The 15,004-nt window shown below is 37.6% G+C and overlaps 1 protein-coding gene across 1 annotated transcript in view; it reads left to right on the forward strand.

Moving 5' to 3' along the window:
• The window catches only part of LOC122081047 (30 kDa ribonucleoprotein, chloroplastic), a 10,063-nt gene extending 6,706 nt beyond the window's left edge, over positions 1 to 3,357 (forward strand). The window contains exon 4 of the mRNA XM_042647997.1: positions 2,975 to 3,357. Within this exon, the coding sequence (XP_042503931.1) occupies positions 2,975 to 3,121 (147 nt within the window). The 3' untranslated portion in view covers positions 3,122 to 3,357. The remainder of the gene's footprint in view (positions 1 to 2,974) is intronic.
• Positions 3,358 to 15,004: the final 11,647 nt, after the last annotated feature.

Here is a 15,004-nt window from a genome sequence, read left to right on the forward strand (position 1 = left end):
AAAAAAAAAAAGAAAAAAGAAAAAAATAATAATAAAAAATAAAATAAAACAGAATGATAGAATGACGTATAATGTACCAATTAGATCATTCAAAGCAAGTATTGATCTCAGAAAATTCTGAAGTTTTCTTTGAAACATTAGAGGATGAAGGGGAAGCCTTGTTTTCAACAATAAAAGGTTAAGAAAGTGGCAGTGAGAAGGGATGGTGCTTTTTGGCAAGAAAAAAATGCTCTGGTGAATGTTAATTTTTTTGAAAGCACTACTGAGAAGTACAGAAGAAACAAGAAACTTTCAAACCATATAATACTCAAGCAAGATTGTTTTCTTTTTGAATAATATAATCTTAACTAAGTTGCAGAAGCTGACGGGTGGGAAGCAGCCAAGATAGAGAGGGGGGGGGGACTTCATAATGTGGCTTCACACAATGTCTCTGAATGTATATGGTTTCGAAAAGGTGTATGGTGCAAAACTATAAGGGTGAATAGAAGAAATGCATACCTGCTGTTATAATTTGCTCAACCGTCTTTTTGTTCATTGCAAGCTTGCTTATTAATTTTTTTGGCAGTTTGCCTCTCCCTGATTTGTATTGGTTTCCACGGGAGATATACTATAATTGACAAGTAGATGACTATGGATCCCTTTGGAAGACAGATAGGCTCTTGAGGAGTCTTTCTTCTGAAAAATGTTCAGAAGGTGATAGATATGATCTCTATTTGTGTGTCTTTTATAGTAATGACTCAGGACCACATGCAGTGTATGAATTTGAACTGCATTATCAAAAAGTGGTCAGAGATAGTAAGCTCAAGACCCGTATCATTGTAGAATTTTACTTCTTAGGCTTCTATTGGAAATGCCGTCAAATTAGACTTTGATGGGTCAGCTTTGGGAGAGGAGAATTATGGGTTGAGCTTAAGATCCATTTTACTGTTTTTTGTTGTGTGATTGGATCTGCTAAGGATCCTTGGGATCTCTTTAATCTCATCAGAAGGTGCAATACTTGTCGTCCTCCAACATCTTGCTCCAATTGATTTCTAGGATTAGCTAAAATTAGAATGGCGGATGACTTGGCCAAATTGCAGTGTGTTGGGGGATTATGTATCCTGTGGAAGATTTACTAGGCTGAAGTTACATTCATTACTGTTAGCAGGTGCTTTATCCATCTGGCTGTGTTGTCTATATAACAGTTTTTTTCCCCCTCATTTCTTGATAAAATGACTTGTTTTCAATTTGGCCTCCCTGTTGATGGGGCAGTAACAGGATATATCATATTAAGGGTGGCAATTGGATGGGATTGAGTGGACTGAGCCAAGTTATTTTGAGTTCCTGACCCAAACCCTTTTGTTTATTAATCAGGCAGGGGGTTGGCATGCCAGGTCCAGCCCATTTAACTGTTCTTGTTTAGGCAGCCTGCATAAATTTAAAGAAAAATTAACAAATTAACTTAGTTTAAATTAGAGAGTGGTTTTGGTGAATGGCAACCCATAGGCAACAATGGTTGGTGGAAGCCTAGATCTGCCACGTGTGGGGCTGATATTTTATATACAGGTAGTCCCCAAGGTCCTTTGCTCACTGCGAGGGTTGCATAGGCATATACGGGAGTTGATAGGGTAAATGATTGAATTTGAGACTGAAACTTGACTTGTGTCATTTAGATATTTCCTAGATATCCAACAGTCAAAATTGCCACATCGTTCTTCCACATGGCAGAACAGATGCACCTACCCATCAATTTTGTTCATGGGTTGCCTACCACAAAAAGTTTCATCTTTAAATTATTTTATTACTTTCTAAATAAAAGTTAATTCTTTACGTTCCTTTATAATACTCTTAAAATGAAAATATGTTATCCAATAGAGGGGGCTAGCTCTGGAGGTTTTCAACCGGTTTCTAGGGTAATCAGGTCCAAATTGAAAGAGACGGTGGAGGGTGGGGGTACACTATTCTCTACTCCATCAGGTCTGGAACCCTGCCCCAAGCTGAGCCTGCTTAATAGCCAGGCTATAAGACAAATCCTAGAACATCCCTTTGTTAATTGAGCCAGGTTCAGGCAGGTTAAATGAATTGCCACCCTTAGATTATGCTGATCTATAAATGTGGAGTTAGGAATGCTTCTAAGAGTTGTTCAGAAACTACACATTGAGGGCTACAAAGATTTGGTCTTCTGCCCTGGTTGAAATTGTTTAGGAGAGCTTTTGATCGCCCAAATAATGAAAATCTGTTTGTTCATAAGAGGAGCTGAATTCTTTAAGACTGTCGTAGCTGCACTTTGGCACGTTGAATTTGATTTCAGTATCATATGGTCTGATCTTAGAAGAATGGACATGGTGGAATAACTGCAAGCATGAGGGGACTTTTGAAGTTCATTAAAATAATTTTTCTTTTTGGAGTGCTGTCCTTCACAAGTTTACTGACCAAGTTGAATTCTCCATGGTCAATCTTAATCAGTTCTTGGTACAGTAAACCTGAACTTCTATTTATAGAGTTCTTAGATGTATCCTGCCTTGGTCCTTGCAGGCTGGGGATCTAATTTTTTTTTATTTTATGTTTCCTGGTAGGATCTTAATGTTGTTGCTTAGGTGACAGCCCAAAAAGTTTCATTTCTTAATGAAATCGCCCTTTTGTTTCACACTAGTCCCCTTCCAGTGTGTTTGTGGCAATAGGGAAGCTCTTTTTCTCTTTGCTTTCCTCCTTATTTGAAAGGTGGTCATTCAATTTCTGATGTTACTAGGAGAAAAGCACAATGCATGGCCGCTAAGAAGTATTGACATGATAGCCCATGGTTAACAGTGGGTGTAGCAAAGATTTCTGTAACCTGTATTTGGTTAATGATCCAATTAACTTGGGATGTAATGCATGAATTCTGAACAAGTTAATATCAAAATAGGAAAGAGGTCGTCTAACTAAACTTTTTATCAATACAGTATGACTTCACCACAATACAGATGATCTGATTTCATGAACCTTTATGGTGCAGGAATTGTTGGGCCGGCCTATTCGTTTGAAATTGAGTAAAAAGAATGATGATGAATCTGGAGGGGAATCAGAAGAGACGGGTGATGAGGAAGAAGGGCAACTAGAAGAGATGGACAATATCAGTGAAGGGAAACCAGAAACGCCGTAGATGGAAAGATTTGACCATTGTTGTCTTGACCTGTTGGATTCATTAGTTTTTTTTTTTTTTTGGGGGGGGGGGGGGATTGGCAGATGGGGTTCTTTTTTAACTCTTGCCTTCAGCACAGAGAAGTGAAGATGTATATTATTTTTGTCAAGATCTGCTGCCTGGGCTCTTCAGTGGGTATTGTAGAGGAGCCATCACTTTGATGAAGTTAATAGTAGTTGCATTCAAGTTTTTATGCATCTTCAGCCTATTGGATTTCTATTTATGACATTTCTGGAAGTCACAAGCCAGATATGAGCCGTCCATTTTCATAATTTTCATAAATAAATTTACTTTGACTTGGGAGAGTGGCCAATAATGGTAGAGTACTGGTCATATACATATGATGCATGCCAATATTTGTAGGGTATTTTATTGCTTTAGACACTAAATTTGACTTATGATTAATCTAAACCATGTCCTCTCCATCCAACAATTAGAATAGACACATCAATTGTCCACATGGTAGAATAAATATCTTGTGAGGCTCGGAAAAGTATCAGAACAGACGACTTATTTCTACATTTCTTATATAGATTGTATCATTGTGTATTTTTAGGACAGTGTATACCACATTAGACCTTTTTTTTTGGACTCGTTGTTTCATTTAGTTTCATGAAGGAAAAAGGAGTTTGTCGGAGCATGGCTTTTGTGCCTAGACAAAGGTCCACCCCTTATGAAAGATAAAAGTCACATCCATATTGATGCTCCCATAAGTGCTCTCATTGGCCATCACGCTGGTGCAAAAACCATGCTTCGTGACAGAAAACCCTTCCATTTATTTATATTGTGAGGAAAAGGATAGGCACATTGCCTGCGTGCAATAAGTTAGCGGAAGGCACCAATAGAGGCATGGGATGGGTTATCATACAGGTGTGGTCAGGGTCATTTCAAATTAAGGAAGAGAAATAGACACATTGGTGTGTTAGCTTACGGTATCGGCTTTTCCATTATATATTATGTAAGGTGAAAAAAATATTCTTGTAGCAACAGTTAGGTAATGTCATGCAGAATGTAAACTTCATAGTTCAACCTCCTAAAGAGAATGTATGCATATAATACACTCCATGGACAGCCCACCAATGGAATGCTCCAATCCTATGATGGGAAGCTATCCTTGCTCTTGGTGCTGACACTCCTAATGGAAGAATGTATGGTAGTTAAGAGCCGTCAAAGGGATCTTTTAAGTTAAGAATTGATGAGTTGTGGAGGAATCTTGGATCTGAAGGGTTTTTAAGTTAAGAATTGATGAGTTGTGGAGGAACCTTGGATCTGAAGGGTTAGGTTTTTTTTTTTTTTTTTTTTTAGCTAAAGCTAATGTAGGCATGCATCATTTGCTCATATTGGAGTTGATTTCAATAGGTGAACGTAGTAGATGAACAAAAGCTTAACCTAAGGAGTTAGTGTAGTTGATGAGCAACGAACTTGGTATGACTGTAAACTCGAACGTCCTAAGTTCGACTCCCACTAAGCACACCTTGGGCCACTGACACGGGGTGTTTAGTGTTTTTCACTGCTTTCAGTAAAAGTTGAATGGTTCTCATTCAATTCCGGTATGACCCAGTCCATGCGGTTTTGGGTTCAGTATAGGCCCATGGGACTAGTCAGGCCAAAGGCCTAGATACCCATCGGTAGCCAAAAAAAAAAATGAAAAGAAAAATAAAAGAACAAAAGCTTAAACATGTTGACTTAGAATTACAGTAAAACAATAACAATAGGGAAACTGTTTTCCGTGGGGGGAGTGTGGTTCCTGTGCCTAACACATGTGGGGCGAAATGACCGGCACACCCCCCATGAAAAAGAAAATGACTTTTAGATGGATGCTTCCTTGTGTGTTTCCATTGGTCCTTGCGCATACATAAGAACTACAAATCGTTCTGTTTTTGTAAACCACTATTTTGGAATTTAAAAAAAAAAAAAATTAAAGGTGGGGTGGGATGGAGAGTGGGTCAGGCTCTCAGGAGAGAACCATTCTCATACAATTTTGATCCACACATATGGAACCCACAAAGAAAAACCCTGTATTATATTTCATATGTGTGGATCAAATCATATGAGAATGGTTCTTGTACGAGTACTTGATCCACTCTCAAAGTCAGGGGGATGCATTAAAAAGATAATCATAGGATTGAGCAAGCTTTGCTGGTTAATGGTGAGCTACTCTAAACCAAATTGTAAATAGGAATTGTGTCCTTATCTTTAAAAGATTTGCATTAATTCTGTTACACTGTTGAATTGGAAAATTAAAACAGTAAATTTGGATTGGAATCTCATTTATGTTGAACTATGCTGCCCACATTATCCCTTCACTTTCAATATCTACTGTTGTCTTGTTCAGAACTAATTAATTAGGCGCCTGTCCAACTGCCTTAATTATATCATACCTACCAAAATAATTAACAATAATGTAATGTGGTTAGAAAGCAACATAGATTTCAAACTATTTTCAACTCTATTTATGAATGTCTTATGTTACTAAATGGACATGCCAATGCTCCGTCTATATAATGGGTCACATTACAGTTTGACACTCTAATGGTTCCTATATATGGGTTTACACCTCAACGGGTCGAATGCGTCGACACTCTAATGGGTCAGATTACAGGGTGGCACTCTAATTGGTTCACGACAACCGAATTTGTTATGCACCAACATCCAATGGGTCGGATTACAGGGTGGCATTCCAACGGGTCCTATAAAGGATTGACACCTCAACGGGTCGAACTGGTTATGTGCCACTCTAATGGGTCAGATTACAGCTTGACACTCTCATGGGTCCTCAAGGGGTATGGGTCGGATTTTTTATATGCCAACAGTCCAATGGGTCAGTCCAACCAATTGGTAACTGCCACCTCACTTATGAGGCATAACCGAGACAATTATATATTCTAACCATCTAATTATTAAAGTCTCTTCTGGCCCAATGCCCATTAGCTTGACTTTTCTCTCCAATCCCATGACAAATAGCATGATTCTTCAGACTCAATGACATTGAATGTGAGAATACTATCAGTATGGGTTTGTGATATTTTGTTCTTATCATCAGTTAAGCATCTGTGTTTATTGAGAGAAAAAGATGAAAAATATAAGAACCACTTTGTTGGGTCTGTTAGATTTTGCAATTTGCATCTTGTTGCATTGATCTGGTGGGCCCTGCTTTGGACAGTGATGAAAAAGTGGGATACCAAATTACCAATTCCATATGCTATTACTAGGGAGTAGGGAGAGTGGAGTTTGGGAGTAAAGAAGGTCAATCTTCAAAGTTCATTAAAGTTTTCTTAGTTATGAGCTGTGATAATTTTAGCACAATAGCTGTCTAGCCGACTAGCAATCTCGAATTGGGTCTTTAATTGATGCGTTAGTGTGAGTTTATCTATGCGGTTATGCACCCTTTGAATAGAAATTCAATTTCTGAAGATCTTGGTTTCATGCTTTAATGGATCGTTCGAGATCCGTTTGATGACCTATATTGTAGTGAAGGAATAACTAGGGGTGTCAATTCCTAAACCGAACCGGGAAAACCCGCCGGACCAAACCGATAACAACCCGGACCGAACCGAACCGAAGCCTTATTGGTTCGGTTCGGTTTCAAGTATTGTAACCCCAAAACCAAACCGAACCGCACCGAAAACCGGATGAACCCGAAACCAAACCGAAACCGGCTCAAAACCCGGACCGAAACCGAAACCAAACCGGTAAGAAACCGAAACACTCCAAAATTCATTAAAAAAATTAAAATTTGAATAGTTTTGTATACATTTGTATGGAAAATCGAATTCAAACTAGACCAAAAATCAAAACCAACCCGGTTACAAATCGATTTAAGAAATCGAAGTTCAACAATTCATCATTTGGTTGTTTCCTAATGGCTTCATACCGGTTTAAAAAATCGATCCAAACCGAAATGAACCTAATAAATCCAAACCGGTACCAACCCGAACCCAAACCGCACCGAAACCGACACCGGACCGAAACCGATAAATCCTTATTGGGTCGGTTTCGGTCACTTCCAAACTCACACCGAAACCGGTGGAACCGGACCGAAACCGCACCGACCCGGACCGTTGACACCCCTAGGAATAACTATATGATGCATTCAATTGCGTATGACCCACTACAACACATTATTATTGTGGAAAGGTGATAGTAAACCTTCCTTAAAAGTTTGGGTTTTTAAAGTGTCAACCCTTCCTATAATTCATCACTCATTCACCCATTGATTGGCAACATAACTAACACCATTTTCTAAAGAGAGAACTTCCTTGATTAGCTCCCAGGTCTCAGCCAGCAGTGGTATTTACTAGGCTTACGAGTAAGAGAGGCCACTAAGGGCCCGTTTGATAATGTTTTTGCCATTTCTATGTCAAGAAACAGTAAAACATAAATTTACATTTCTGAGAACAAAAACAGTTTTTTTGGTGTTTGATAAAAGTTGTTTCTAAAAACGTTTCTTCTTCTTCTCTTTACCCTCCCCCTAATCACAAAAATGTCGAAAGAATACAGCAGGCTGAAGATGCTTGAAGTAGGGCTTGCAAGAACTCGAGCAACAGTAAGAGAAGCTAGTCGGACCTGGAAGATCCAACTCGAGCTGCAATTATTGGGGCCGATTCAGATTTTCTCTTAGACAAAACTCCTTTTTTGTCGTTCGTGTCTTTACTATTTAGCTTCAGAGCTCTTAAAGCTACTCCAATGGTGATATCGCAAGCTTCCGATTTGAAATCCATCTCGTCGCCTAACAAGGACAAGAAGAAGGATAAGGAGGAGAATCATAATCTTAATCTTAACCAATCTCATGCAGAATCAGATGTTGGACAGAGCCAACAAGAGGCACCACCATTGCCTTCTCAATCTCCTTGTTCTTCGCCGTCAAAGCACAGAAAATGTCCAGGAATTCGAGTAATCAGGGGCCGAATCTACGATTCCGATAATGGAAAGAGTTGTCATAAGTAAATTAGACTAAGACTTGAAACCTGAATTAGAGAATTGGGTTTCCTTCGTTTTTGTTAAATTTTGAATGAAGCCGTTGCAGTGCAGGCAAAAAACTATGGATTTTTCATCAGTTTGTAAGAATCTGAAGAATGGCAAGCTTTGCACCATTAAGTCCTACCACAAGTGTCTCCTGAACATTTAATTTCTTAGAAAGAAAACAATTGGGGGTTTTCGAAATATTTTTCTTCATATTTACTGATTAGTTTCGATCTTCAGAGTTGCAGAGCCATGGAGTCGTTTGAGGTTGAGAAGAGAGGCGTGAGTTCACCCAAAATCCTTTCCTTCACTTGTTTTTGGAAAAGACGAAACAAGTCATTTTTCACCATGTCCGTTTCTAGGAATAGAAATCACCATAAATTTTGATTTCTATTTATGAAAACAGGAGAAACGGAATGAATTTGTCAAACGTTTTTTGTTCCATTTCTGTCATTTCTTGACACTTAAAATATTATCAAATAGTCCCTAAGTTGTCAATCTTCTTCCCATATTTTTTGTTTCTTGTCTTCAACCCAATGACCCTCCCCTTTATTCCTTTATGCTATTATAGTATTATATTTGAACTATTTTTAAAGTTTTGGGAATCTTTTCTTTGTGGATGTCAGTTAATCAGTGATGCACCTTGGGCAGAAAGAAAGGTGGTTCCTCTGCCCCCACCAACCATTAAAAAAAAAAAAAAACCTGAAGTAGATTTTTGGTCCCCATTTTGCAACTTAAAACACACTAAATACCCAATCAAATGAGATCAAAAATATACTTCTTCCCTTGAGGTTAAAAAGATTTAAGGATCAAGTTTTTTTTTTTCTTCATCCATGGTGAAAAGAGAGAATCTCTTAAGTGAAAACATCCGAGCGTTATATTGAATTATGAGGCAATACTTTCGATTACATACATTGGGATGTGTGTTTATTGATGAAATTGACATGCTAAAATTCAATCATAGATCATATCATGGTGGATAAAGAGATTCTTGATATTGTGAGAAACTTTCTCCAAATTTTAATATACTTCAAATCATATTGATATGAAAAATTTACTTATGACCGGCCCACTAGGGGATATGGGTACTATAAAAACTATAGTTAGACAAAAAGTTAGGAAAAGTTGCGAAGTTGTTGGCTGTTACATAATTCTTCTCTAAATTTTCTTATTCGATTACTTCTCCATCATTGTTAGGCCAACAGTCTTTAGCGCTTGTTTTATTAATCCCATCATGCGTTGGGTTAGGTCCTATCAGATTAGATTTGGTTTGATTTGATTTGATTCAATAAGGTTAACTAAAAGGTGCTGTTAAGTTTGTCTCGAATTTTTTACTTGTTTTGAAGATTGACACACTCTGACATATTTTGATGGCGACCTGAATAAAAAGTTTTCTGAGATCTGTGATAAAAGCAGAGGGGTTGAGCCGATAGACCCAAGCCCGGAGCCCAACACTGATCTCGTATGGGGGTGGTTTCACCGGATTGACCATGACCCGATGGGTCGACCCGTGACTTGAAGTATATAATGTACTATCGTCTTGTTGAGCAAGTCATTGTAATTTGGGGGTTTTTTCGAATTAGGGTTTCAAGACAAGTTTTCTCACCGCTGTTTGGAGGTAATCTCTCTTTTGCATAGCGAAACATCTTCTTCTTCGCCCAAGGATATAGCATACCATATTGCTGTGTGAACCTCGTTAAATCTCTGTGTTGTGTAGATCTATTGTTAGCTTATTTTCGTATTTTCTTGGTGTATGCTTTGACAGTTGCCATGCTGAACCCCACCCCATTGCCCTTCTTATGATCAATCAACTCCATATGATATGATCTTATTATTAATTGTGAAAGCAGAAACCAAGGAAACGAAGACAAGACATTGTGTATGGATATTTGAACATGAATAGGTACATGAAACCAAGGTAAGACAGTGAAGTTAGTTGAATTGCTCATCTATTCCTTTATGCAATATGCAGATTTCATAAGCAACATGCACATGGTACAATGTGCAGTACATTTGAATTATTGTTAATCTACATGGTTAAAAATATACACCAAGTTTTAAGAAAGCTGTTCTCTCTGTCTGGAGCTGGACATTTTTTACTTTTATTTTATATATAATTGTAGGAATTTTTCTTAATCTAATAATGTGTGAAAAAAATCCATGTCGTCAATGCTGGAATGCTTTCTTATATATTTTTACATTCTCTCTTCTTCTTAATACCTTAAATATTCGCTCTCTTCTTTGACCATGTGGGCTCTTCAATGACAAAATCTTTTCCCATGCCTCTATTAAGGTCACATGGGATATTGCCTCTGAAGTTTTTTTTTTCTTTTTTCTTTTTTTTTTGGGGGGGGCGGGGGTTGGTGGGTTGTGGTGGGGAAGTTGAAAACCATCTCCCATATTTTCTATGGTGTATGATCTTGCTCTTCTTCTACTTTTCCTCAATAAGGAATGAAAGTGCATATTTTCTATAGTGTATGATCTTGCTCTTCTTCTACTTTTCCTCAATAAGGAATGAAAGTGCAAACATGTATTAGAGGAGTTACATGTACTTGTGTCTAGCTGAGTAATTATATTTATCTCACATCCTCATTGATGATAGATTCTCAAGCCTAGAGGATACTCTATGTAGATTCGGATGTATGTTTGGCTTTGTCCGGGCCAAATATGCTTTAGTCCACCTGAGACTGAACAGGGCCTTGAATAAGATTTTTAACCCTAAGGGTAGGTCAGGGCTAGAGATTTTTTGCCCTGAGTTAAGGTTGCTAGGGTTGAGGCCTCAGGCTGAGCACAACCCTGTGCAATCAAGTCCAAACCAGCTCGACCCTATGTATATAAATATATTATTTATAAGGGAGAAAGAACGTTACCCTTCCACATTTCCTACACCTAGACACAACCCTTGGTTTAGGGGGTATTGAAAAGATGCATTGCCCCTGTTACCAATGGCTGTGTTTGGGCATGGGAATGTGGACAAATAGCGTTCCTCTTTCCTATTTATATACAATAATTATACAAATTATATTAGGGTTCGTTGTTTCTTATTTTGTCTTTTACCTTTAAGGTTATTTCCTGCAACTTACTTCGTCCTCCTTTCCCTAAGGTGACCGTTGCTCCTCCTCTCTATAGATGACCATAGCCCAGTCACATGTGTGTTTCTTTGTGTGTATGTGTATGTGTATGTGTATGTATGTGTGTCTATGATCGGAAATCAGGTTGTTTCTAATTTTTTTTTTTTTTTTTTGAGTAAAGATTTCTAATGATGAAGTGAGCATTTTATGTTACATGAAATTTATGAAAACCCTATATTTTAAGGTTGATAATGTTGGAAGCCGACCATGGTTTTAAGTATCTCCGATACCGATACGATACCCTCTGATACGTATCTTAAATTTAGCCGGTCGATACGATACACACCGATACGATACATGGAATTTTTAAAATCCTTTCGTATCAATATATATCCTACAATACATACCGATATGCATCAATATACCACCAATACACATCGATACGATACGATATGCCTCGATACGACTTTATGAAAAATATAAAATTGAGGTAAAATGTACGTTTTGGTATGTATTGGTACGTATCGGTGAGTATCGATATGTATATATCGGCACGTATCGGTGAGTATCAATACGTATCGGTCAGTATCGGTACATATCAGTGAGTATCGGTATGTACCGATACAGTGCGCTACGGTCATATAATGACCAAGATGGGTAATTTTTCAGAAAAACATGATTTTTTGAAGGGTTTTTGTTCCAAAGTTGCTTTCAGCTATATTTCTCTCTAACTAAAGTGGAAATCAAGGTTGGGAACAAGGATTTTACATTTATGGGATAACTACAAACCTTGAATTCTTAGTACGATACCCTCAATTTAGTGTTTATGCATAATACATGTTATCAATAGCTTTTTTTAACAAATTCTTTATGCAAAAGTGTTTAAAAAAATGTTTCCTATCCATTTATGTGTGTATCTTTAACGTATCTTAGTGTATCTTCGATACGATACGATACCCTCCGATACGTATCTTAATTTTGACCGACCGATACGGCGACCGATACCGATACTTTAATCCTTGAAGCCGACTATATATTGGTGTATTTAAACTCACCCTTTATCATGGTTATTTATTGATAACAGAAAATCTGTAGAGAAAGTTGTTTAATTGACAATCCAGACTGATATCTGTGTAGTTTCCATTTTCTCCCATAATATTGGGCATACTGGTGGAATTTGAAATTTGCAACTTTGCAATGATTTTCTGAATTATAGCCCTTTAGGTCTTACTGGAATATCAATGTTTGTATATTATATATGATAAAAAAATGCTATCGTGATAATTTACTCTTAGTGGATTGTAGATTTATTTTTATAAGTGAGAGGGAGTGTGCCTGACTATGTCTCCAAACCTTTTTTTTTTTTTTATTACATCTTAAGGAACTGCTCAAGGGGACTTTACTCACGTGCATTAGAGGGGAGAGAGGAGGGGGAATGTATGTGACAGAAGTCGATCCTTAGACCTTTCACACTCTTGGCACCTGCTCAAACCTTCAAACCAGAAATTGTCACACCAATTTTAAGAGGTATTCAATAATTTCATCTACTAAAAAAGTAGACACTACTGCTTTTTTGGCATGGTGCTCAAACTTTCCGCGAAGGCACCTGAATATCTATCCTTGCATAATAAAGATAGGGAAAAATAAGTTTGACCAAGAGTAGCCTGCTGCGCCCATATATAGAGGAGGACGAGATGGTTGGGTAGAAATACAATCCTAAAAGCAATGCAGAAGATAATAGACGAAAAACAAGAATAAATAATGCGTACATGTTTACGAGGTGCAACAAGATTACCTACATCCTTGATAAGATGGAATTCTACTTTGCTATCAATGGAGAATAGGGTTATAGTGCTCTTCCACACACCTCTCAGAATTACTTGTGTTACAGAGAAAAAAAAAAAAACATTGCAACAAATATATAGTGAAATACGCTAACATATGGGTTTTAAACCATGTTATGGTTGCACCAATACTCCCTGAATTAAACTGTGTGACGAAATACAAGATATCATAAATCAACAGATCACCCCACCTTTCGTGAAAAATAAAATTATCTATCATGTTGATATTTTCATGTACACTCCCATTGACACCCTTGCAGCATCATGCCCTGGTTGAGATTGCCAATATAGATATTTTGGATGCATCCCCCTTAAGTGGTGCAAGTCTAGTCATGTTAATGACTGCTGATACAGAAAGATCTCCAGCAAGCGAAAGGTCTTGGCCTTTGTACTTTGTCTATGGTGATCTCAAACAAGTGAATTTGGATGTAGGCCAGAGGATCCTTGGCCAATGGCCAACTGACAAGTTTTCAAAGTTGTAATAGATACTACACATCAAAATTTCCCAGTATGACCACTTGTCATCCAACCATTGGTGCAGCTCAGTCATCCAGCATCTTATCTCAATTATTCTAGAGTTGGCTATGGATCAAATGGATCAATCATTTGGGAATTACATGGATGAACCCAAATGGGTAATTTTCTATATTTATAGTTTCACAGGTGATAATTGATTAGTGATCTAAGATTAATACTATTAACCAGAAAAATGAAATTCCTTTCCATCACCTACTACTGGGGACTAGTTGGTTGCACTAGACCTTTCAACACTCACTTAAAAACACTAATAAGCTGAGATGTCCCTCTCACCCTCATGCATTTATGGTATTATTAGTGAAAGTAACTAAAAATATAGCCGACACCCCTTGTGCCTCTTTAATTAAAAAATATACCCTTAACCTTCCACTTTATTTAAGATAAATCCTAGTTGACTGTTTGACTCTCTCTATCTGAGGTCTTTCTTGCTATTTCCAATGAATTCAGTGCTTACTATTAGAAATTTTAATTAAAAAGGAACCATGATTTAAAAAGAAACTTGAGAAAGTACTAGTGGGTAGGTGAAGGGAATCAAGATCAAATGGATAAGTGTAGGTAATTAATATGTACTTAGAGAGAGAGATAAACTTTCAGGTGGTTGGCTGGTCTAAGGGAGGGAGAGTGACTGAGAAGTTGAGATTCGTTTCTCACACTGAACAATGAAAGCTACTTCTCTGACTGACACAATAAAGTAAGAAGTAATAAACCCCCTATTTTTTTTTTTTGGTTTAATACTTTTTAGTCCCATAATGACAAAAATGTCCTTAAAACTTCAAATTTTCACTCTATTGCCCACACTATCCTCTGTTGAGATAGTTTTGGTGCTGTAAAACCAGCCACTTTATGCAAAAACCCATCAAACAGAGCCAATTTTGTGCTGTAAAGGAAGCCACTCAATGGTGGTTATTCACAGTTTTCAACCCCTACCCACTTCAATTTGCATTACCAAGGACCTTTGGGAAATTGAATTGAACTTAGCTTGAGTGGTCAGTATTCTTTATTTAGTTGACCCCCCAGGGGTGTTGAGCATCTAAGAGGTGCCTTATCAATTGAATGTCCTAAATCACACATTCTCCCTCACTAACAAAGAGATACCTCTGGTTTCTCTCTCTGATTTCTAATTCACTCTTTATTTGTCACCTCTCTTAAGCTACCAATAAGTAAATAATCTCTTAGAGTATTTTAGAAATGGATAAATAATCTAGAAAAGTAATCTTCTTTAAACTTAGTGGTTTGTTTTGGCAGCTGGTGTGAGGTCATTTAGGTCATTTTAGGCCCCATATGAAAAAGGGAGCTTGTATAATGGTATAAACTAGCTTGTACAATAATATTGCTTTGATTACTTTGAGGAAAATCCAACTAACATCATCTCCTCAGTAGAAAACCATCATCTCCAAGAAAGAAAGCAAAAGGAGGAGGGGGGGGGGGGG

The sequence above is a fragment of the Macadamia integrifolia genome, chromosome 6 (genome assembly GCF_013358625.1).
Source record: "Macadamia integrifolia cultivar HAES 741 chromosome 6, SCU_Mint_v3, whole genome shotgun sequence".
Taxonomy (NCBI): domain Eukaryota; kingdom Viridiplantae; phylum Streptophyta; class Magnoliopsida; order Proteales; family Proteaceae; genus Macadamia; species Macadamia integrifolia.